At 32.9% G+C, this 22,536-nt stretch overlaps 1 protein-coding gene across 4 annotated transcripts; it reads right to left on the bottom strand.

Annotated features, from left to right (window-relative positions):
- Window positions 1-293: 293 nt before the first annotated feature.
- LOC120768382 (fructose-bisphosphate aldolase) lies at window positions 294-22,403 on the bottom strand. Of its 4 annotated transcripts, XM_040095074.1 has the most exons (6): window positions 22,306-22,403; window positions 7,907-8,328; window positions 7,177-7,596; window positions 6,914-7,113; window positions 5,612-5,686; window positions 294-1,047 (listed from the first exon to the last, which is right to left on the bottom strand). In XM_040095074.1, the coding sequence occupies exons 2-6, from the start codon at window positions 8,283-8,285 to the stop codon at window positions 952-954; spliced, it is 1,170 nt and encodes a 389-aa protein (XP_039951008.1). In that variant the 5' UTR covers window positions 8,286-8,328; window positions 22,306-22,403; the 3' UTR covers window positions 294-951. The 4 variants fall into 4 exon arrangements, with proteins under 4 accessions (XP_039951008.1, XP_039950985.1, XP_039951001.1 ...); XM_040095051.1 differs by lacking the exon at window positions 5,612-5,686 and having other exon boundaries at window positions 22,306-22,402; XM_040095067.1 differs by lacking the exons at window positions 5,612-5,686; window positions 22,306-22,403 and adding an exon at window positions 22,224-22,248.
- Window positions 22,404-22,536: the final 133 nt, after the last annotated feature.

Here is a 22,536-nt window from a genome sequence, read left to right as displayed (position 1 = left end):
ACAGATTCAAGAGTTCTACTAATATTAATTAATCTTGTATAGTATATGTATGCAGTTTGTAAGTATGTACGACTCATATCTAATTCAAACTTGCAGGAATTATACATATGTATGTATATAGTAACGAAACGCTTAAAATAACAACTTGTTGTTTTTGTTTCAATTTCAAAGAATAGCACATGCATTGTTTTTTTTTTTAATATTTTATGTATTTTTATTTATTTTTTTCTGTTTTTTTTTCTCATCTCATCTTGTCTAAATTTGTTGTAACTTTCAACTTGTATTTTTTCTTCTTTTTTTTACTTAAACATATATATAATGATAATAAATTTGTTTAGTGTAACCGCAAATAGTATTTTCTCAATGTTGTTGTTGTTCTTTTGTCGCTTAGGTTGTGTGCGCATCCGCCGCCGTGGTTAGCAGAGTGTGTGCCGCTAAATCGCCTCGCCAGGCCAGCCTCTCCGAAAGCAGTAAAACAAACTTAACAAATTATTTGCGCAGATTTGTTGTTATTGTTATTGTTGCATGCATTGTTGCGTTTGGATTTTAGTTTTTTCTGCAGTTTTTGTTCATTTTCACTTATCGTTTAAAAAATTTATAACAATCAGGTGGGGAGGAAGAGGCCGCATGGTGTAAATTTGTTGTCTATGCTTTCATTTTTGGTATTACACTCTTAATTGTTGTTGTTGTTCCTCCGGCTTTGGTTTTTTTCTACTAATTTATAGTAGGATATTTGTTGTTTTTTTTTTTAATATTTCTCTTATGTTTTGTATCTGCGTCACTTTCTGCTTAATAAATAAATTGCAAACAATAATCCTTCTCGACACTATTTAACGTAAGCCTGTATTTCCTCTCTAGTTCTAGTGCTACTTAGCAAATCCTCCCTCGCTTACGGCAAGCTCAGCGCTCCCACTACTCATGCTTTAACTTATTGTTGTTGTTGTTTTTTGTTTAGTAAGCATGGTTGGCAATGAAGAGTGCGGCATCAGCACCAGCGCCGACCACACTGCCGGCAACGTATTTGCCTACAGCGGATTCACCGTTAGCCTGAAAGAGGGCAAAGAGAAACGTTAATTCACGGAAACACTCAGAAAATGTCATTCATCAGAATTAATTAATAAATATAAAAAATATAAGAGAGGTATTACGTAATAAAATTATATACTCTTATGTATGTATATAATAGTATACATATATGTTTACCTAATTATAAAAATATAATATATACAAGTATGATTTTATCGTTGAAAACAAGATATGTATTCTTAATTTCAATAAAAATAAATAATATTTACAGTAACAACACATTTTCCGCTTTATTTGAACATAAAACATTTGCTTAACCCTGATGAAATCGGTATGGTACTAAGAGCACTGTTTTTTATACAAATTCTAAACTTATAAATTTAGTGAAGCTTTTTCAGTTCGTTGAAATATACTCCAAAATTGACTTCCAAGTGGCTTATTTCCCGCAAATTTTGAGTCCTTTGCTTTTTTGTTCCCTGATATTATCATTTTTACTAAATATATTCTTTATTACTAAATATTTATTTTTGATAAATATAATGGTAGCTCAGTCCAAAAAAACTGTCATCAAATGGATATAACTTTAACAATTTTCGTTTGGCAAGCAGCTTACAAGCAACTATATGACTATGAACTTTCGAAAAAAGAGTCCAGAAATTTGCTTGTTGCATACTTTTTTATTGGAATTGAGAACTAGGTAAATCAATCACACTCAACGTCAACAATTCCTCATGCATAACTGCCAATCAATCGAGTTTATTCTTTATAGACTTAGCCTTATGCTAAGAATGAATAATTCTATTATTTGTTAAGCTTCTACTAAATCAGCTGTTGAATTTTTGGTTTAATTATTTTGTGCCCTATATTTATTTAGTCTTATATTTCATCATTGTTTTCCATGCCAAAACAAGAGCCGTGGGTCCTAAGGCTAGTAGCATAGCACAGCTAGGCTCTAAGCTTTAAAAACCCTTAGTCAACCTACATTTAGCAAAGGTACGTACATTCTCTCTTGACCTTAGTACCTGATTCTAGATTGCACAGCGATCTGTAGATGCAGGTTAAGGCTCTTCAATCCAAATATCTGTTGAAGGATCACAGCACCTCATTAGCGCTCAGTGAACTGCTGGAAATCATCAAACTGCTGAACTTTCTGTACATGTGATAGAGAGGAGGACACAATAAACTTTAGATCGCGGTGCAAACTTCCATTAAAATACATTCTATTCTTAATCTCTCTTACATGACGGAGACTTCAATTATTGCTACTCGGTATAGTCAACCCCAAAGTGAACTGTTGTTTAGAGACTACGCTATTGCCTATTTGAAAATGCTCCAGCAAGCGAATCAAAACAGTGCCATTCCCTCGACACTTGGCTCTAGGTAATCGGTATGAACCCGGACTTTTAACCGTCCAGGAACTGTCAATTCGGCATCATTACTCGAAATTACTTCAGTAATGTTGTCTGCCGCTACAACAACAACAGTAATCAAACAAGTGAAGTAAGGGTTTCAGTATTTTTGTCATACTTAAAAAGGATTTGTTAAAATAAAGCTCGAGAAAGAAATGTCAAATTATGACAAAGCGTTGAGGAAAAACTTTTGAATCGTTTTAGAGCAAACTTTTATACAAAATATAAATAATCTGAGTTGTTCGTAGGAGGTGAGCTGGGTGTTAGCATTGCTTTTAATGCATTGATAAGGCATATGAAATAAGACGATACAATACTTAAACTTATTCAGATAGAAAAAATGTTAGCGGTACTCCTATTAGAATCATATATTTAATTGAACCATTCCTGGAAACAATATGCCAAGACTATTTTCAATAAAGCTGCAAGCACAGCGAACAAAATGCTAAATAATTACTTTACTTCAACGGTTGCTGTTCTCAAATGAGAGAATATTGAAAGTGCAATTTGACATCTTGAAGAAAAGCTCATAAATTCATCAGCGCAAAACTTTGAAGAAAAGCTTGCCAACTGCCATAATAACTTATTCACGGCGCATCCAAGACAGTTTATTTAAAATTGATTAATGAAAATTATGCTTGAGAATTTCTACTGAACTTTGTGTTGTTGTGCAGAAATGATGTTTCTCAAATACTGACTCCTCTGCAGTGTGTATATACTGCTGTGGGTAAAAAATAGTAAGACTTTTTAATTTACGTAAATCTGAGTAGGCAATTGAAAAGTAAAGTCCTCTCTCGACGAACAAAAGCCCTGAGTAGGCAATTGAAAAGTAAAGTCCTCTCTCGACGAACAAAAGCTAAACTCTATAAGTCGCTCATAATTCCCGTCCTGCTATATGGTGCAGAGGCTTGGACGATGACAGCAACTGATAAGACGACGTTACGAGTTTTCGAGAGAAAGGTTCTGCGAAGGATTTATGCTCCTTTGCGTATTGGCCACGGCGAATATCGCATTCGATGGAACGATGAGCTGTACGAGATATACGACGACATTGACATAGTTCAGCGAATTAAAAGACAGCGGCTACGCTGGCTAGGTCATATTGTCCGGATGGATGAAAACACTCCAGCTCTGAAAGTATTCGACGCAGTACCCGCCGGGGCAAGCAGAGAAAGAGGAAGACCTTCACTCCGTTGGAAGGACCAAGTGAAGAAGGACCTGGCTTCGCTTGGAATATCCAATTGGCGCCACGTAGCGAAAAGAAGAAACGACTGGCGCGCTGTTGTTAACTCGACTATAATCGCGTAAGCGGTGTCTACGCCAATTAAGAAGAAGAAATGGTAAATATCGCGGTAACCCCTTGTCTTTCTGAAGTACATAAAGTGCAGTCGGAGATTTTTACGATGAGTGAAATTATTCAACAAAGGAAATCCTTTAAATTTTGTGTGCAGAATCAAATTTCTGGTGTCGAAACGTTACGTTCAGAATGTTGGATGGAAATGGTCTTCGGTGATAATTCTTTGCCCCAAGTAAGTGTTTTTGATTGCGAAGAACCACGTCGAGGACAGCTATCAACATCAACTGGTCAATAAAACACATCAATCAAATAAAGGGATTGGTGCTTGAGAATCGATGTCTAACAGCAGAGATCTTTTGAAAGATCATTTGAGCCCAAGAAAAGTGAAAGCATAATTGTTACCAAAATTACTCAAATTTTTCTAAAGACAACGTCGCGTTAACGTCTGTCAAACTATGTTTTCCGACTACCTGGATGCCATGAAATGTGTTATTACTGGCGGTGGGTCTTGGATCTATGCTTACGACCCGGTAACAGAGGATCTTTCGATCGTATATCGTAGCAAAGGTGAGCTGAAGCCGAAAAAAAACTACGTCAAAGCAGGCAAATCAAGCAAAAATCATGGTTATGTTGACAGTTTTCTTCGATTATCGAGATGCACTCCGAACTCCTTCCGACCGGCAACACTGACAACAAGGAATACTATTTGAGTAGTGGGCATCATTTGCCCGAAGCTATTTGTTATAAAAGGACGAAATTATGGGCCGACAGCTCTTGGTTTTTGCACCACAATAATGCAACGTCGCATACTGTATTGATTCTTCGTGAGTTTTCGCCAAATTTCCAACCAATTTCGTGCCGCAATCACTGTATTCACCTGATTTAGCTTCTGGCTATACAGCCAACGCAAACGACCGCTCCGGGGAAACCGTTTTGAGTCGATTGAAGATATTAAACGTGAATCGCTACGCATATTAAAGGCTATTCCCGAAATCGACTTTAACAACTGTTTCGAGGAAAAAACTTGTGTAGAAGAATTACTTAGAGGTGGAGGACATAGATTTTGAAGACTAAATTAAGAATTTTATAATTATGGCCATAGTCTTACTATTTTTTGCTCATGGTAGTACACAAAAAATTCTGGAGAGACTGCTATACTTCGCTATAACAACTACACCAGCTGTTAAATATCCTATAATAAACAAACCTAATGCGAATTGCTACTTTTAGAATATTTTATAACAAATTTTAAACAAAAGATAAAATGATTCGTCAGTTTTTGTACCAGGTTTTCATCAGGAAAAATAGTTAAAAATCCACAGAAAAAATATTAAAGTATTTCAAAACGCATAAGTGCCTAAAAAACTTATATAATGGTGATAAAAAAATAATAAAAAAGCATAAATAAAACTTTTTTATTTCTGAAAACATTCAAATAATAGTAAATAATTATCATAAAATAGCTAGAAAAGGCTGAAAGTTAAATAAAGTGGTGACAAGAGGCATTAAACGTAGATAAAATTTTATATAAATATATTTAATAGAAAAAAATTAGCAAAAATTAGCATTAACTAAATTAGTAAAATTATAAAGCACACAAACATTAAAACATATACATGAACTACATATACATACATTTATATATGTATATGCAGAGTAAATATACATTAATAACAACAATTATGCATAAGCTTCAGCGCATTACACGAACAACTGCTTCAAACGCGCGCCGCTCAATTCCTTACGTGCAGTCTTGCATACATATAAATTGCGCAGATGTGAGTGCGTGCTGCTTTACTTGTGTGTGTAAGTTACTTATACATAGATATAATGTGTGAAACATATTAATCTTTGAATTTTAGTATTTGTGCGAGGCGACGAATAAGCTGGCGTTGGCCGCAAAGGAGGGTATCGAGCCAGCCTCGTAGATGCCTTGGCAGGCGAGTCCGTTAGCCTGTATTTACGCGTTTATTGTGTGTGTGTATTTGTTATGTAGCCGTAGAATAGAAGTTGGCGCAGGCGCAACGATGGCATTTTTAAATTGTTGCAAGAGTGTGTGTGTGTGCGTAGGTGTAGAAGTGTAGGAGTGTGTGTGTATTTTTGTAGCATAGCGATTATATAGATTGAGAAAAATAATTTTAGGTTATGTGCAAACACATTTAAAGCAAATAAAAGTAGAAAATATTGCGAGTAATTGTAAAAGTAGGCAAATAAAAATATGCTTTCAAGCAGGAGTATTAAATATTTTAAAATTAAATTAATTAATTTAGTTAAATTAAATTATTAATAACTTAACTTGTTAGCAAAGCAAAGCAATAAACTATTAGTTTATGCATTAGTTTCTTTTAATAATTTTTTAATATTTGTTAAATACAATTTTTTTATTAAATGTTGACAAGCATAACAAAATTAAATTTTGTTAGTAAAATTATTTCCATATGTACATTCATATTTTTCTCCAATTATTATTTAAATAAAAAAAATATATTTTTGTATATTAAAATAAATACGTATATAAATAAATAAATAAATAAATATTTTTTATATAAAAAATAAATATATATTAAAAAATATTTTAAAAGTATAATAATATGTTTTTATTTTTAATTGAAAATTAAAGGATTTTCAAAGAATTGTTATAAAAAATAATTTTGTGTACTATTTTTCTCGATATATTGTAATTGAAACGGTTAGTTGGTACAAAAAAAATTTCAAAAATTAAAAAAAAATTAATATAAAATAAAACAAATAAATTCATAAAATTTAAAAAATAAAATTTTCGTAAAAAAATATATTGAAAAAGATTTTATTAAAAAAATTTATTTAGAAAATAAAAAAATATTAATTTAAAAATCAAAAACAAATTAATTTAAAAAAATTAAAAAATAATATTTAAAAAAAAAAAAATAATAATTTAAAAAATTAAATAAAATTTAAAATTAATTTTTTAAAATAATTTAAAATTAAAAAAATTATAAATTTAAAATCAAAAACAAATATATTTTATATTTGCAAACCCAACAATCATGAAAAAAAATTAAGTAAAATAAAATAATTTAACAACCTATCAAACCGCCATATGAACTTATGTCTACCACTTCAAAGTTATTTCACCATAAAATACAACCAAATAATCCAAAAAGTCCCGTTGCGATATAATAAAAAATACATGTTTACATACCTTCGCGCGTTTCAAGAGCTCATTTTGACCAGCGGTAACATTGTCCTTCTTGCCGGCCCATGCGCGCAAAACGGAAGCCTGCAAGGCACGACCGTACGAGAAGGTCAGAGCCCATGGTTTCAACAATGGCACGTTGTTGATGGCGTTCAAGTGCACGGAAGCCTCTTCCTCAGATTGACCACCAGACAAGAAGGTGATGCCTTTGAAAAATAAAAATAGTAATAATAATTACAACAAATAACTAAATGACAGCAACAACATACCGGGAACAGCAGCTGGTACAGTTCTGCGCAGAGCTTCGACGGTGGCGAGCGCAACTTGATCGGGTGTGTATTTCTTGGCGCACGATTGACCGGCTGTCACCATGTTGGGCTTCAACAAAGTACCCTCCAAGTAGACATGATGGTCATTCAATGCCTTGTATACGGCAGCCAATACAGTTTCGGTAACCTTTTGTGCGCGATCCAAATCGTGATCACCATCGGGCAATACTTCAGGTTCAACAATTGGTACAATGCGCTGCGATTGGCAGATGGAGGCATAACGAGCCAAAACGTTGGCGTTCTCCAAGATGGATTGGTAGGATGGGGTGTTCTTGCCGATCTTCAAGACGCAACGCCACTTGGCGAAGTCGCAACCGTCCTTCTTGTATTGGGCGCAACGGGCAGCCAAATCATCCAAACCTGCAGAGTTGAGAGAGTAGAAGATACAGAATTAGTATGATAAAAAAACACTTGGTGTGCAAAATTTGAGAGAAGACAAATCGGAAATGGTTAGAGGAACTATGAACCAAATATATACTGAGATCTCGGGTTTCTTAATAAATGATTGCTAAGTTTTTGTGTTAGAAAATTCGGACGTTTAACTTAATGGAAGCAACCACCAAGCCCCAACAACTCAACTTAAATTTCTGAATACCTAATATAGCAAGACCAACCCACCACATTTTCGACCCAATAACTACCAGTTAAGATACTGAAATGAACTTCTTACCCTGAGTGGTGCACTCGTCTTCGGAGCCGAACAATGGCACAACACCCTTATCGACCTTAATGCCGGGGATGATGCCGCGCTTCTTCAACAGCTCAACGAATGGGGTGCCATCATCAGCCTTCTGGTACAAGGTTTCGTGGAACAAAATCACACCAGAAATGTTCTCAGCGACTTTGGGGTCGGTGGAGAACAACAGCTGACGGTATAAGCGACGGTGTTCATCGGTATTTTCAACACCAATGTCTTGCAGACGCTTGCCCATGGTGGAAACGGACTCATCAGCAGCGAGAATACCCTTGCCGGGAGCGACAATAGCGCGCGCAATGCGGCTAAGCTCCTCTTGCAATTCCTTGGATGGGTAGTTGAAGTAGGTGGTCATTTTGTTGTAGATTTGTTTTAATTTGGTGTGGTGTTGAGAGAGACTGTAAAGAGATAGAAGAAGAGAAGAGAAAATGTTAGAGTGGAATTTTTAATTTCTTAATTTCATTTAATTTAGTTGAAAGAATTTATTGGTGATTTCAAGAACTATAATAAATCTAAAATTTTTATTTTTTCATTATTTTATAAAAATTTTTTGAAGAATTCAGAAAAAATAAACAAAATTTAAAGGAATAAAATAGAAAAATTAAAAAAACTACGATTTTTGTTGTCTTAACACTGCCTACAAACAAGTTACTAACGAAATGTTGCGCAACATTGTTGCTAGCGTGTATGCAAGAGAACAAATATGATGAATGTCACGCGTATTTGCCGTTACGTCGTAACAAACGTGTAATTGTGAAAAACATATCTACAAATGTATCGTATACATGTGTGTATGTATGTACAAATACAAGGTTAGGTGGGTGTTTGCTGGGTTTAATTGAAAATATATTTATAAATATGTCGCTGAATACACATGGCAGAAAAAGCAACAACGGTATTAATTTTAATAAATTTTTATGACTTTTTGTTTTCATCTTTAATTCTATTTACTCGTCGATGATGGCTATAAGTGATAACGCTTTAGTAGCGCTGACCAAAGTGCAGACAAGTCACAAAGTCAATGGAAAAATGTTGATAAGGTTTGTGCAACAAAGCAATAGTGTTTGTGATGGAATTACTGGATGCACTCTTTTCAGTTTCTTGCCCTATTTGTGTTCCTTTAATATAATTTCATAATTTTGTAATTTTCAAAGAAAAAAATTAACATATTGCCAACTAGATACAATAGCAATATATATATACATATGTATAAAAAGTTCTTTATCTGGATTTTCATTGGTCAGTTTGTATGGCAGCTATATGCTATAGTAAACCGATCTGAGTAATATGTTTGGAGAATACAGCAATGCATTGGAAAATAATCTATGCCAAATCTTGTGAATTTATCATGTCAAATAAAAAAGTTTTCCATACAAGAACTTGATTTTGTTGTCAGTTTGTATGGCAGCTATATGCTATAGTAAACCGATCTGAATAATTTGTTCTGAAAATGCAGAAATACATAGAAAAATAATCTATGCCAAATCTTGTGAAGATATATAGTCAAATAAAAAAGTTTTCCATACAAGGACTTGATTATTAACGCATAGTTCGTATGGCAACTATATGCTATGGTAATCCGATCTAAATTATATGTTCGGAGATTGTAACGAAGCTTTAGAAAATAATCTGTGCCAAATCTTGTGAAGATATCTTATCAAATAAAAAAGTTTTACATACAAAACTTGATTTCGAGCGCTCAATTTGTATGACAGCTACACGCTATAGTGGTCCGATATCGGCGTTTCCGACGAATGAGCAGCTCTGTACAATGAAAAGGACGTATGCTAAATTTCAGATCAGTACCTCAAAAGCTAAGGCACGTAAAGACAGACGAATGTCTAAATCGACTCAGCTCAGCACAGTGATAAAAGTTCGATATTATGCCGAAAAATGTATATGTATGCTATGTATGCGGCTGTGTATACTTGTGCACACTTTATTTTTAATAATTTCACAAAAAACTTATACACTTTATTCACCCACAGTATTCATGGAATACATGCAGAAAATAAAAAAGAGAATATGAAAAATATGAAAAAATCAAAAACTCAGTAAAAAAGCACTACTTTAGTTTCAGTTCTAGTTTCTTAACACAAATTTCATAAAAAAACTGAAAAAAAAGAATTTCTTTTCTTCACCAAATTTCACACAAATGAATGCAGTTTTTTTCAAATGAAAACTTAAATAAATAAAATTTATTAATATAACAGTATGTATGCATGTATCTAAGAACTCTAGTATACATATGTATGTATGTATATATTAACTAAATTTCCACTTATGCCACGCACCACAAGAAAAGTCCGACCGATTGAAGCTCTACACAGATACTGAATGAAAATACGAGCACTGGAACCGCGTAAGCTACAGCGCACCAACACACAAACCGTTAGTCCGGCAGTCAACGTAAATTCGGGCGAGTAGATACGAGTAGGCAGGCCCACTTTTCAGCTGAGCTGATAAGCCACGAACCGGAGATGACATAACAAGACAGGCATAGCAGAGAGAGGAGAAGTTGACTTCTACTTAAGGAGAGCGGGTAATAGGAGATTCGTAGATTGGTGGCATATGCGCGTTTTGAGTGTCCTACAAAAGACTTTCACTTTCTTCATGTTGTGGAGCGGTGAAAGTGAATTTTGAGCAAGAAGATGCAGAGATGGCTAACGCTCCAAAACAAAAGCAAAAACAACAACGATAATATGGACAAAAATGTCGAGTGCTCACACAAAAAGAGTCGAAAAAATCATTTGCTCGTGAACATGCGCATGATGTTGAATGATACATATATATATATATATATACTTATATGTACATACATATATGTATGTATGTATATGTGTGTATGTGCATGTATAGAGTACGAAAACAACACACGAAATTTCGTTTTCAATTCGCTCAATTTTAGTGATACAGACAAAATCATGACCGTCCGCACGCCGCTCCACCTAAAAACAAGCTTTCGTTATTCCCCCACCGCCTGATCGCTTTAGTGACGGCATGCGGCGTGCAAACGAACACACACATACACATTCACGCTCGCTGCTGTTTGTGCGCCGACATTGACGAAGGTCAAATAAAAAGCAAAACATGTTGCGTTACAAATGCTGTTGTTGTTGCCTCACTTTTTTGTTTGTTACTGTAGCTATTGCAACATTTTAGGCTGCTGTTGCAAATGCGGTATTGTTGCAGAACTTTCGGGTAGTAAATTAGGTATGTATATACTACCTGATACCATATGTATGCATACAAGTTTTCCTGTGGGTAGAACGCGTGATTTGCTTCCATACATTCTGTTTGGATTCCGTATTTATATTTATAAATTTAATTGTATAATATTTATTTATGACATCTTCACCTACACAAGCAGGTGCTTTGGAGACCACACGCTTGGTGATGAAAGCGTTTCGTAGATTTCGTTGACACGCTTGACATTGAAGGCGAAATCAGTCAGGAAGAGTCCTCATGGAAATATTTTTGATATTCAAATTTACATACATACTTACTTATGTACATACATACTTATATACAGACATACATTGCGTATATTGCGCTGGAAGTCAAAGGGCAAATGTGATTTGTCAACTTTAAAGAGTTGTGAAATTATTTTATTACAATTTGTCATTATTTAGTAAGTTAGTAATTTTTTATAAATACATAAGTACATACATACATAAAGGATGTATATGTACTTATATTTGTAGATTTTTTAACGACTTTTGGTTTTTTCCGGTTTAGTGGAAAACCAAACATAAATTGAACATTTTAAGGCAAACTGTGACTCGTAAACATTTTTTTAGGAAAAGTATAATTTTTTATTAATTATTTTATTTTCAAAACTATTATAGTTGCAATTTAAATATTTTTTTTGGTGTTTTTAGAATTTTGATTTTTTGAAGTACATATGTATGTACATATGTATGTACATTTTTAGAAATTATGAATTTTTTAAGTACATACATATGTATGTATGTATGTACATTTTTAGAAATTATGAATTGTTAAATATAATTGAATATGTTTATTTATTTTAAATTTTTTAAAGCCAAATATCGCAAAAATTAAAAAAAAAATAATAATTTTTTTTTAATAGCATATTTTATTTTTTTTATCAATTTATATGTACTTTGTGGGTTAATTATTGTTATATTTTTTTAATTTTTTTTTTATTATTTTCGTAGCTCAGATTTTTTTTTTCAGCAATAAAACACAAATTGATGAATAAAAAATTGCGAACGCATTATTTTTATCAGAATGAAAACTTACATATTTTTTTAAACATTTGGAAAATCAACCAATTCACAAGTTTGTACCAAATTTTCAAAATTTTTACAAATATATATATATTTTTAACAAAATGAAAAATTTCATATTTTTTGTAAAAATTTTTAAAATATTTGTAAAAATCTTGAATTGGTTTTATTTCAAAATTCAAAAAAATTAAAATTTTCATTTATTAAAAAAATAAGGTGTTTGCGATTTTTTATTCATAAATTTGTGTTTTATTTTGAAAAAAAAAAAAATTTTAACTATTAAAATAATTTTAAAATAATTATTTTAAAAATCCAAATATAAGACTGTATATAATATAATTTCCTAAACACAATGCATAAGAGATATTTTGCAAATAATAATTTAATACAGAAGTTTTTGTGGTAATCAGCAAATTTTCTGAAAATTTTTAAAACGAATTTAGATAAATAGAAGGTGAAAATTAATTTTGTAAAATATTTTATGTTTATAAAATAAGTTTCTTTATTATGAATTGTTTTAATTTATAAATGTTCGGGTTTCTGAGTCGCCAAATCTTAATTAATTATTTAAAAAGAGGACTGAAAATCTAGAAATTATTATAATTTATTTAAAAAAAAATGTTTAACTATTTTGTCAGACTTAAAATTAAATTTTTTTATTTGTTTAAGTTTTAAATATTATTTCTTTATTGATTTTAATTTTTAAAACACTATTTGTTAAACAAAATATTTGTGTTATGAAAACTCTAGTATGTATTTAAAAAATAATAAAAACAAATTTTGTCAATCAATAATTTTTTGCCAATTTAATATTAAAAAACACAAGTTTGTTTTTACAACATATGTATATTCCGTGTAATAAACAAGTCGGTTTTGAACGAAGGTCATTGCTCATGAGCTCTAAAACAACAAGTGAATGCGGCAAATTTCAATTAACTTTCATCAAAGCATGGCGAAATTGAAATTTCAGCTGTTAAGAACTCGTGCTCGTCAAAATTCGTGTATTACAATTAATAATATTTAACTTGAAAAAAAAAAAAAACAATTCCTTAACCACAAAGAAGAGAAAATATAGCTGCATTTGCTTGCTTCTAAAGAAAAAGCCGTTTTTCTCGATTCTTTTTATGCTAAACATATGAAATTTCTTAAAAAACAATGTCTTTTTTCTTTGATTTTTTGTTCAAAATATTAAATATGAAAGCAACAACAAGGTCATAAATTTTAATTTAATACAAGAAAATATGTGAATAATGTACAAATGTAATATAACTGTTATATTGTTTATTATGATAGAGAACATTTAATTATGCCAGTTTATATGACTTATACCAGTTGTTGTTCGATTCGGTCCATTCTAAGTTCTGGCAAAGCCAGGACAGCTATTATCAAACTTGGTTTAGCAAGTGAGCACCTTTTGTAAATCTTCTAAAAAACTGCTACAAGCTCTTGAAAATACATTCTGCAATCAAATTTACATACATATATCCATCGTTAATAGTTAAACTAATATAGGAATTAAAGTCAGGCAACTGGCACAAAACTTTTTATTTGCTTAAATATTTCCAGCACTCGCGCTATACATACTTATATACGTATACTTCCGCAGTAGACCTCAATGAATGGAATTTTCCATTGAAGATAAAGACAAAGTACGTCAAATATAATTGAATAAATATGAAACACATAATAATGATCTTTAATATAAAAGCGCTTACATAGTTATAAAAATCTATATACATATACACATAAGCATAATATAAATTTTTCAAAAACAAATAAAATAAAAAATTATCACCGAATATGAGTACCCAAATTTTATTTAGGGATAATCATGGCTCATTCCGTTCAAAATTTACAACAATTTTTTTCGTACGAAAATTTTCATTATATTCTTTGAGACAAAATATTGGACACGTAACTTTTTATTATTTCGGCTAAATATGAAGCATTTTGGAGTTATGAATTTCCAAATTTCAGAATACCATACGAAGAAAAGTATTTCATTGTAAAAGTAACTAACCGGCCTATTCTTTACGATTTTTCACAGCTTTGAAGTGAGATATAACCTGAAATTTTTCGAAATTTTTTATAAGCAACAAGAACATTTTTATAAAAAATTATTTTTTTTTTCAATTTGGAACTATTTGCATTCAGTTTTTTAATGAATAATGTACATTAGGCTCTTTAGTTACTAATTTATGATTTTCGGAATGGAGCAGCAAGTGAGTAAGAAACCTAACATTCATTATTATCCAATAATCGACCGAATAGATCACCCCCAACACGTTGTGAAGAAAATATAGCAGCCGTAGCTGAGAGTGTACACGAAGAACGTGGAGAGTCGAATCGGCGCCGTTTCAGCTACTCATACTGACGTAAAAAACGACTTGACGTATTTTTCATTGAACAAAATACAATCTTGCTTGTGCAAGAACTGAAGCCGCTCGACCTTCCCAAGTGACATCGCTTCGCTCTATGGGTTCTTGAAAAGTTCCAAGAGATCCGATGTTTTCATATTGATCATCAAAATCGTGTGATATTACACGGTTAGACTTTTTCATGTGGGTATATGTAAAGTCTAAATGTCTATGCGGATAATACCGTTTCGATTCAGACCTTGGAGCCAAACATCATCATCGTGTCATTCGCCAGTTACCAGTCAAAATGCTCGAACGTGTCATGAAAATTGGACTCAACGGATGGTCCATCTGAGACGTAGCCGCGACCAAAGAGTGTGCTTTCGAATGATAACAAACATTTCCCTTCACATTTGAAGTTTCAGTGTTTCTTCTTTGAAAAGAAGGGAACCTCGAAATGGATCACGCTTTACTTTCGGCAAACTCTGCCAATTCTGGAATTTTTTAAAAGTCTTCACAAACTCTTTCTAATTCTATTTTTGGCTTTTGTGTTTTATTTTTTGCTGCCAACGTTACTGTAAAAAATCTTCACATTACGAAAGTTATTGCAAAAAGGTGAATGCTTCGCAGCAGCTACTAAAGGGCTGTTCACACGTTGCATAAACACTTTGAAGTATTATTTGACAGTTGGAAAGTGAAAGTACTTTACTTGCATATTCCGTATGCAACATTGCGGTGCCAGGCCGAGAATTGTTTGCAAGCAAAGGAAAAGAATCGAAAGTATCGTTCCGACGTCCGTCGGGTCTAAGTAACCGATACTGACCCGAATTCTTATTCGGCCAGGGACTGTCAACTCGGCACAATGCCTCGAAATTCAACCGCTACATTAACAATAACAACATTCGAAAAGTTGGTAAAAGCGTTGATTTCAATTGCAAATTAATTATATCGAATCGAAACGGCGACATCGATAAATCATAATGCCAAGGCTTAGTAAAAGCTACTAATAAATGAAAAAAGTAAAACTGCCCTTTTTTGTCCAATATAAAAACAATTGATGCTTATTATAGCACTTTTTAGGTTAACACAAAAAAAAATGCACATAACCTCAAAATTAATTTTGACAAAGTCAATAACTTCGTCTACACTCTATTGCACATATTTAAATTTTGTATGTTTTTATGCAACACAATTTTTTACCAGCTCAAACGAACAGCGATTTTCACCGACTTTACCTGATACAAAATTATACAAGCTTCCTGCGGCGCTGCCAACCAAAAATGAACTGTGACTGAAACTCGCCGGTCGATGGACTTTAATATATGCAGAAAAAACCGAATAAGCACACATACTTATATAACGATTGTACATAATTCTATATAAACAAATACATGCAAGCGTGCATATGATAATACAGAGAGATACTGTGAAGCCACACACCAGCCATGCAACCAAGTGAAACAACAACAATTGAAAACCACTTTTGATAACATAAGAAAACACATTTCACCAGAAGCTAGTGAAAACAACAAGAAAATTTGTGAAAAATAAATACAACAAACAATTTCAAAACAAGTTCTTCCAGCTTTATCACGGTGTCTATGCTTATCAAAGTGCCCGCAATGAAGGAGGGTCAGATAGTAAGAAATAGTGCATAAATATATGCAAACAAGCTGATACAGTATCTACCATATACTATATATTGCGGTGGGGCGTGTCTGCTTTAAGTGTGACGTGTTACTCGACACATAATCGTACACATGTCTCAATGGCAACGCCACTCAAAAAGCAAACCGGATTAGAAAAAACGAGCCCCCGTATCTACAAACATGCACATACTTGTGTTTGAGCCGAAGTGTGAATATATTTTTAAAACTAAAATAATCAACAACTCAATACATAAAAATATGTTACGAAACCGAAATTAAGTAAATTATTTTGTTTGTGTAGTTAAAATAAGCAACTTGTTTGCTTTATTTATTTCGATTAAGTCAGTATTGAAAAATATTATTTATTTTTATTAAAGCTGATCAAAACTCATTTCTTGTTGCCACGTGAAGTGCTTCGGTGTACAGCGCAGGCGCAGTAACTATATTATGCTGGGAACAATGTTTTTGTAATGGCTCGTGCACTTTGAAACGGTACTGGTTATATAAGTGGAACTGCAGTGGATCTAATTCGATTAGTAGAATGTCTGATTTTCTAATGGAGTTCAATATACATCGACTAATATATATTGGTAGAGAACTACTTATTTGAGGCAATATTTATACACTATTATCAATTAATTTTTATACCCTGAACAAGGCAGGTATATTAAGTTTGCCACAAAGTGTGTAACACCTGGAAGAAGACGTCGGAGAACCTATAATGTATAGATAAGATAGAGATAGATAAATAAATGAGGATTACACTGTTAAGGTCTACTGTGCGCTCTCCTAAGTCACAACGACTTACTTAGCTCCAGCGTATTGATAAACTCCAATATGTTGCTGGGTGCTAAAGAGGCGACGTGAATCCAATTTGGAAACATGAATCCAAAGGCCTATATCCTGCGTCTGTAGACAGCTGTGTAGTCAATTAGCAGGTGTTTTGGAGTAGCAGGCTCATATTATATACATAAATACTTCTCGAGCTTACAATGGCCAGTGTAGAATGCGACAAGCAGCTGGAATTTGTCCCTTGGAAGCTTGATTAAATATGTAATACTACTACTACTATGGCTGTAACCATCCATTAACAACTTGGCATGACGCATGCCTTGGAGTTGTTACCAATACCCCTCCCTACCGACTCCTTCATTCTTACGGAGCAGTTCCTTTATTGTATGGGGACCAACTGCAATAAAGTCCTAAGATTTTGGTAGATGCTGCGGAGCGGGCGAGCTCATCAGCCAATTAATTTACGGTTATACCTTTGTGTCCGGGCACCCAGATAAGTTGCACTTGGTTACGATCTGATATTATACAAGGTCCGTTCCAAAGTAAACAGGACTTAAAAAAAAAAACAGAACAAATGGCAAAATCAATTTATTTTATTCAAAATAGTCTACTTCTGCTTCAAAACACGGTTTTGCACGGTCCCAAAGTATGTCGAACTAGTGTTTTAGCTCGTTGGCCGGTATGGTCGCCAGTATGCCGGTGCAAGCCTTTTGAATGGCCTCTACGTCTGCATAACGCTTTCCTTTCATGGCCAAATGCATTTTTCCGAAAAGAAAAAAGTTGCACGGTGCCATATCAGTTGAATACAGGGAGTGGTTAACGGTTAAAATATGATTTTTGGTCAAATAATCGTCCTCCGAATATTGGATTCTGAGCAATTTTTGGACGTCAGTCAATTTGTGCGGAACAAACCATGTACACACCATTCGTAAGCCCAAATGTTCGGTAAAAATGTAATAAATCAATGTTTTGGAGAGTTTAATTCCATTTCCATGAATTTCATTGATGATTTCGGCTGATTTTTGATGAATTCACACACAGTTTCGATGGAATTTCCGGTGATCTCTGGATAGGCAATCATCGCCATAAACTTGTTTCATCAATTGAAACGTTTCACCAAAAGTTTTACCAATTTTAAAACAAAATTTAATGTTGGCGCTTTATTCGAAGCTCATCTTCGCTGAAATGTCATGAAATTCTCACTGGACTATCGATAAAGATAGCAGATTGTAACGCATTAGTCGACATATAAGATGGCGCCACCAGGGGGCGCTAGATTCAGAAGTTCCTGTTTACTTTGGAACGCACCTTGTATATATCGCTTTTACATATGTATATGGGATAAGTTGAGTTCAATTTATCCATGTTCTCTCTGTCTGCCTGCGTATATTCGAAAATTTTCAATGCAATTAGAAAAGAGGCGACTAATTTTGCCCATAAAATATTATAAACTTTTTGAAGTAAACGTTTTTCAATTAATGTCTTATTAAACGATAAAAAGACATTACTAAGATTGATCACTGATTAATCGCCTCCTCTCCAAAAGTGTGAGCGATAAAACCCTCGAAAGCTTTTGTTAACTCACAAAGTTCGACTAAGAGCACTTCTCCAATAGAGTAAATTATGAAAGTATTGAGAGATGTTGTAATCTGGAAAGTTCTTCAGTCAATACTGTGGTAAATATATCTGCATAGAATAGTAGCTGGTAGATACCGAGAACTAAATGAGGCTGCCAGTTATTTATAGGAAACAGAGACTACAGGATATTATAGATAATATTGCTTTCGATTTTTCAGGCAAAGCTCTCATATTTGTGACACTTTGCTCATACATTACTTAGTAAAACGCCATCCCAGCAGAACTAACTTGTATAGACTGAGCAAACTGATATCAACTGAGCTAACTGGTATTGAAATCAGTTCCCTTAGCAGATAAGTGATGAACTTAAGACGTTTAAATCCATCTCTAGGGCTTTTTGGCAACATAGAAGAGATATGTTTGCGATTCTGCAAGAGTAAGCTTCCGCCGAAGATTTAGCTAATATAGCTAACTAATCTAACCTAACCAAGCCTTGATTGATAAACGAGAAATTCAAGGAACCAAGGCCTTACAATTATATGAACTAAAATTTGTAGCTATGGTCTAAACTAAATAAAGTTTACACGAGAACCCAGTAATATATTATATAGTATGGTGTCTATAAAAGTTCTACTTCAATGAAAGTGAAAAAAATTCACTACCATTAACTCAAAGGCTCCACATATCCACACAGTACTGTAGTCATGCATAAATATGTTTGTGCATGAGCAAAAACACATAGCGGCATACATATCGACATAAGCGTGCAGTTTTTTATAAAAAAAAATTGGACGCCTGCAATCACACCCCCGACTGCAACGTGCTAACGAGCACCCACAAACTACTTGTAAATACATACATATGTATGTATGTAAATAGGCGAGCAATTTTATAGACAAGACACAATTACTAAACTATTTCTATAGCCGAAATATGTATAGTACATACATATGTATGTATTTGCGTGCTTTGGGACAAGTAGATAGTGCATCTTGTAGACTAGAACATTCAAGACGTACACAAAAATATAATATAATGTATATATATGTACATATATTTAGGTATATATTTATATACATATATACATATGTATATATTTTTGTCCACTTACCCATTGCACTGCCGATATTTTTGGAAATATTTATGCATATTTACATACATACGAATATGTACATTAGAGAGGGATCTAGTGGAACGCTAGTTAAGAACTGGAAAGTTGCTTTAATTAGTAAATTTATTCGATAATTTTCTATAGGAATGGAAAAATTGATGATATACAACCTATTTCGAGAGTCGCTAAATAATGTAGTATTGCTGTTGGCTGAGTTAGTGTTAGAGATATAATTACATCGAAGAAACCTCTCTTTAGGAAATGCGACTAGTTCGAATCAATCGAAACTAATTTCACTCTGGATGTTTTTTGTATGTCTTTAGTTCACGACTATTACTCTTTTCTTCGAACACGTCCTTTGAAGAGATAATATCACCACAAACTCACGAAATAGGGATGCTCCTCATTATTTTAATATTATTATTATTGAGAAGAAAACCGCAACATAAGATAGTTACTCTCAAAAGATGAAAATCCAATCACCAATATTTTTGAGAAATATTCTAGCTATTCATTACCCACAACAGCCGGTTCTAAGATATCGGAATTAAATTGGATTTTATCCAGCCGAGAGCTGTTAATTCGTTTTCAAACTAAACCTGTTTGGATCGATATGAAGTAAGCTATATTCTAAAGACATTTTAAGTTGTTAGATGGGTTTAGGGGTTTAAAAAAATCGACTTTTTACTATCTTAATAAATTATGTAAAATATTGTTCGCTCGAGGCTAGCTAGGCTAAGTGCGCCGTCTTCAAACCCTTTTTTTTTTTTGAAACTGTGTTTTTGAAGTCGGTTGGGAAGATTTGTCGAAAACTCCTCAACGATCGGTTGAAATTGACAATGCTTAAAGACTTGAATCAAGTACTTTTTTTGGACTACAACTATTTAAAAAAAAAAATGTCGCGAACTTTTAGCTGAAATTTTCATTTTTTTTTTGTAAAAAAAATCTGCAAAAAATCGAATTTTCAGTTCTTTTTTTTCATTGCCCAAATTCTATGTTAAGGTTTTAACTAAATTAGGTTTTTTCACTTTAGTTGATCCTGTAAGGAGCTATTCTGCTATAGCGGGCGCATCTTTTTTGCGAGGAGTCACCGGAAATGACGTTGCAATAACCGAGTTTAAACTTTTTTTTTCTAAAATTTCAAAATATCCTTGTTAATAGTGTATGTCTGTAAAAATAAAAAAGTATTCTTAGAATACGTCATTTTTTGTATGAGAAAAAAATTTTTGAAAAGGCTGTTTTTTACCCGGGGAATCCTTTGTAACCCCTTAATATAAATTTATTGAAAATCCTTAAAAATCTATACGTTAAATAGCTTATTGAAAGGTTGATAAGTTAAATTACATATCATTTCAATGTAAATAATTTTTTTAAACTTATTTAAAAAGCCGAAAAATATGAGTAAATAATAAGAAAACCCTAATGCATTGATGCCTACCTAAAATGCAAAACAACATACCATCAAAAAAATCGAAATTGAGTTTTTTATTGCTTACGATTCTCTATACGATATTATATATAGTACATATGTATGTATCATAAAATTTTAAGCTCCCGCTGTCAGATATAACCAATATATAACCATTTTATAACCAAAACTCAAATTTGGTTTCAATATGGGGATCTCTATTATGTCGTTTCTGCTTAACACTATAAACTTATAAAAATTGGTGTTACACCAAATTTGAGTTTTGGTTATAAAATGGTTATATATTGGTTATATCTAACAGATGTACATACATATGTAGTTGCTTTTGTACGCACAGTACGAACAATTTTACAAATATTACGGTCATGTAGTATCTGCATCTGTCACTATACACATACATATGTATGTACATATTTTTATACATACATACATACATAAGTACGTGAATATTTACTAACTTCAGTGAAATTGAATTGTGTGACGCATATGTATGTAATAAGAGGTAATTTCCCACAGACCTTTTAATACATACATGCATATGTATTTATATATACATACATACATACATTGAAGTCTCTTTGCAACATACATACACAAATAAATTCTGCAGTAAAATCACTTTATCTAACGTGCAATTATCATTGCCTCTTTTAATCGCTACACTTCACATAGCACAAAAGTAAAAATAAATAAATAAAATAACAAGAAAAAAATAGTCAAATAAATTTGCATGAAACTAATTGAAACAAAGAAGATCACTCAGCAATTGCATGTTAATGGTCCATACTACTACTAAATGATTGGTACACGTGACCTTTGTGCCCCCGACGTCATCCCTAATCATTAACAGATTAGTCATATCAAATTGGATTGTTAAATTAGATAGCACAATTTTACACGTTTAAGTGGAGTTTTCTGTCCACTCCACTCCCGTCAATGCACTTTCACACACAAACACACTTATTACGTGCGTAATGCAAATTGAAAATGCAGTTACGAAATGCCTCCTACACGCACCACCCCAAAGATGATGTGTTACGACAACACGGCACGTATCTCAAGAACTTTTTGTGAAAATCACTATATTCTTATTTACTTGTTGTCGACACTTTATCGTCACTCACCTGGAGTGTATTTAACTATTAATTAACTATTTTTTTTAACTGAATATTAAGTAATACACTGTGTGATTACGCGTTTACGTACCTGCAGTTTCAACTTTAGTTTTCACTGTGAGCTCTGCAAAGTGGCGAATTGGCAGCCGAAAGGTTGAATGGAGGTCGTTGCTTCAGACTGACATTCAGCTATTCAGTCAATATGCGCCACACACCGGCAATTCGTACATTGCGCAATATTATTGCAACTATGGTGAAATATTGAGCAATATTTCCAGCTAGTAATGCGCTAGTAAAGCGTTTGTAAATTCAAATTTTAATA

Source organism: Bactrocera tryoni, chromosome 1, assembly GCF_016617805.1.
Source record: "Bactrocera tryoni isolate S06 chromosome 1, CSIRO_BtryS06_freeze2, whole genome shotgun sequence".
Lineage (NCBI taxonomy): Eukaryota > Metazoa > Arthropoda > Insecta > Diptera > Tephritidae > Bactrocera > Bactrocera tryoni.
This window is presented reverse-complemented; position numbering and strand designations above follow the sequence as displayed.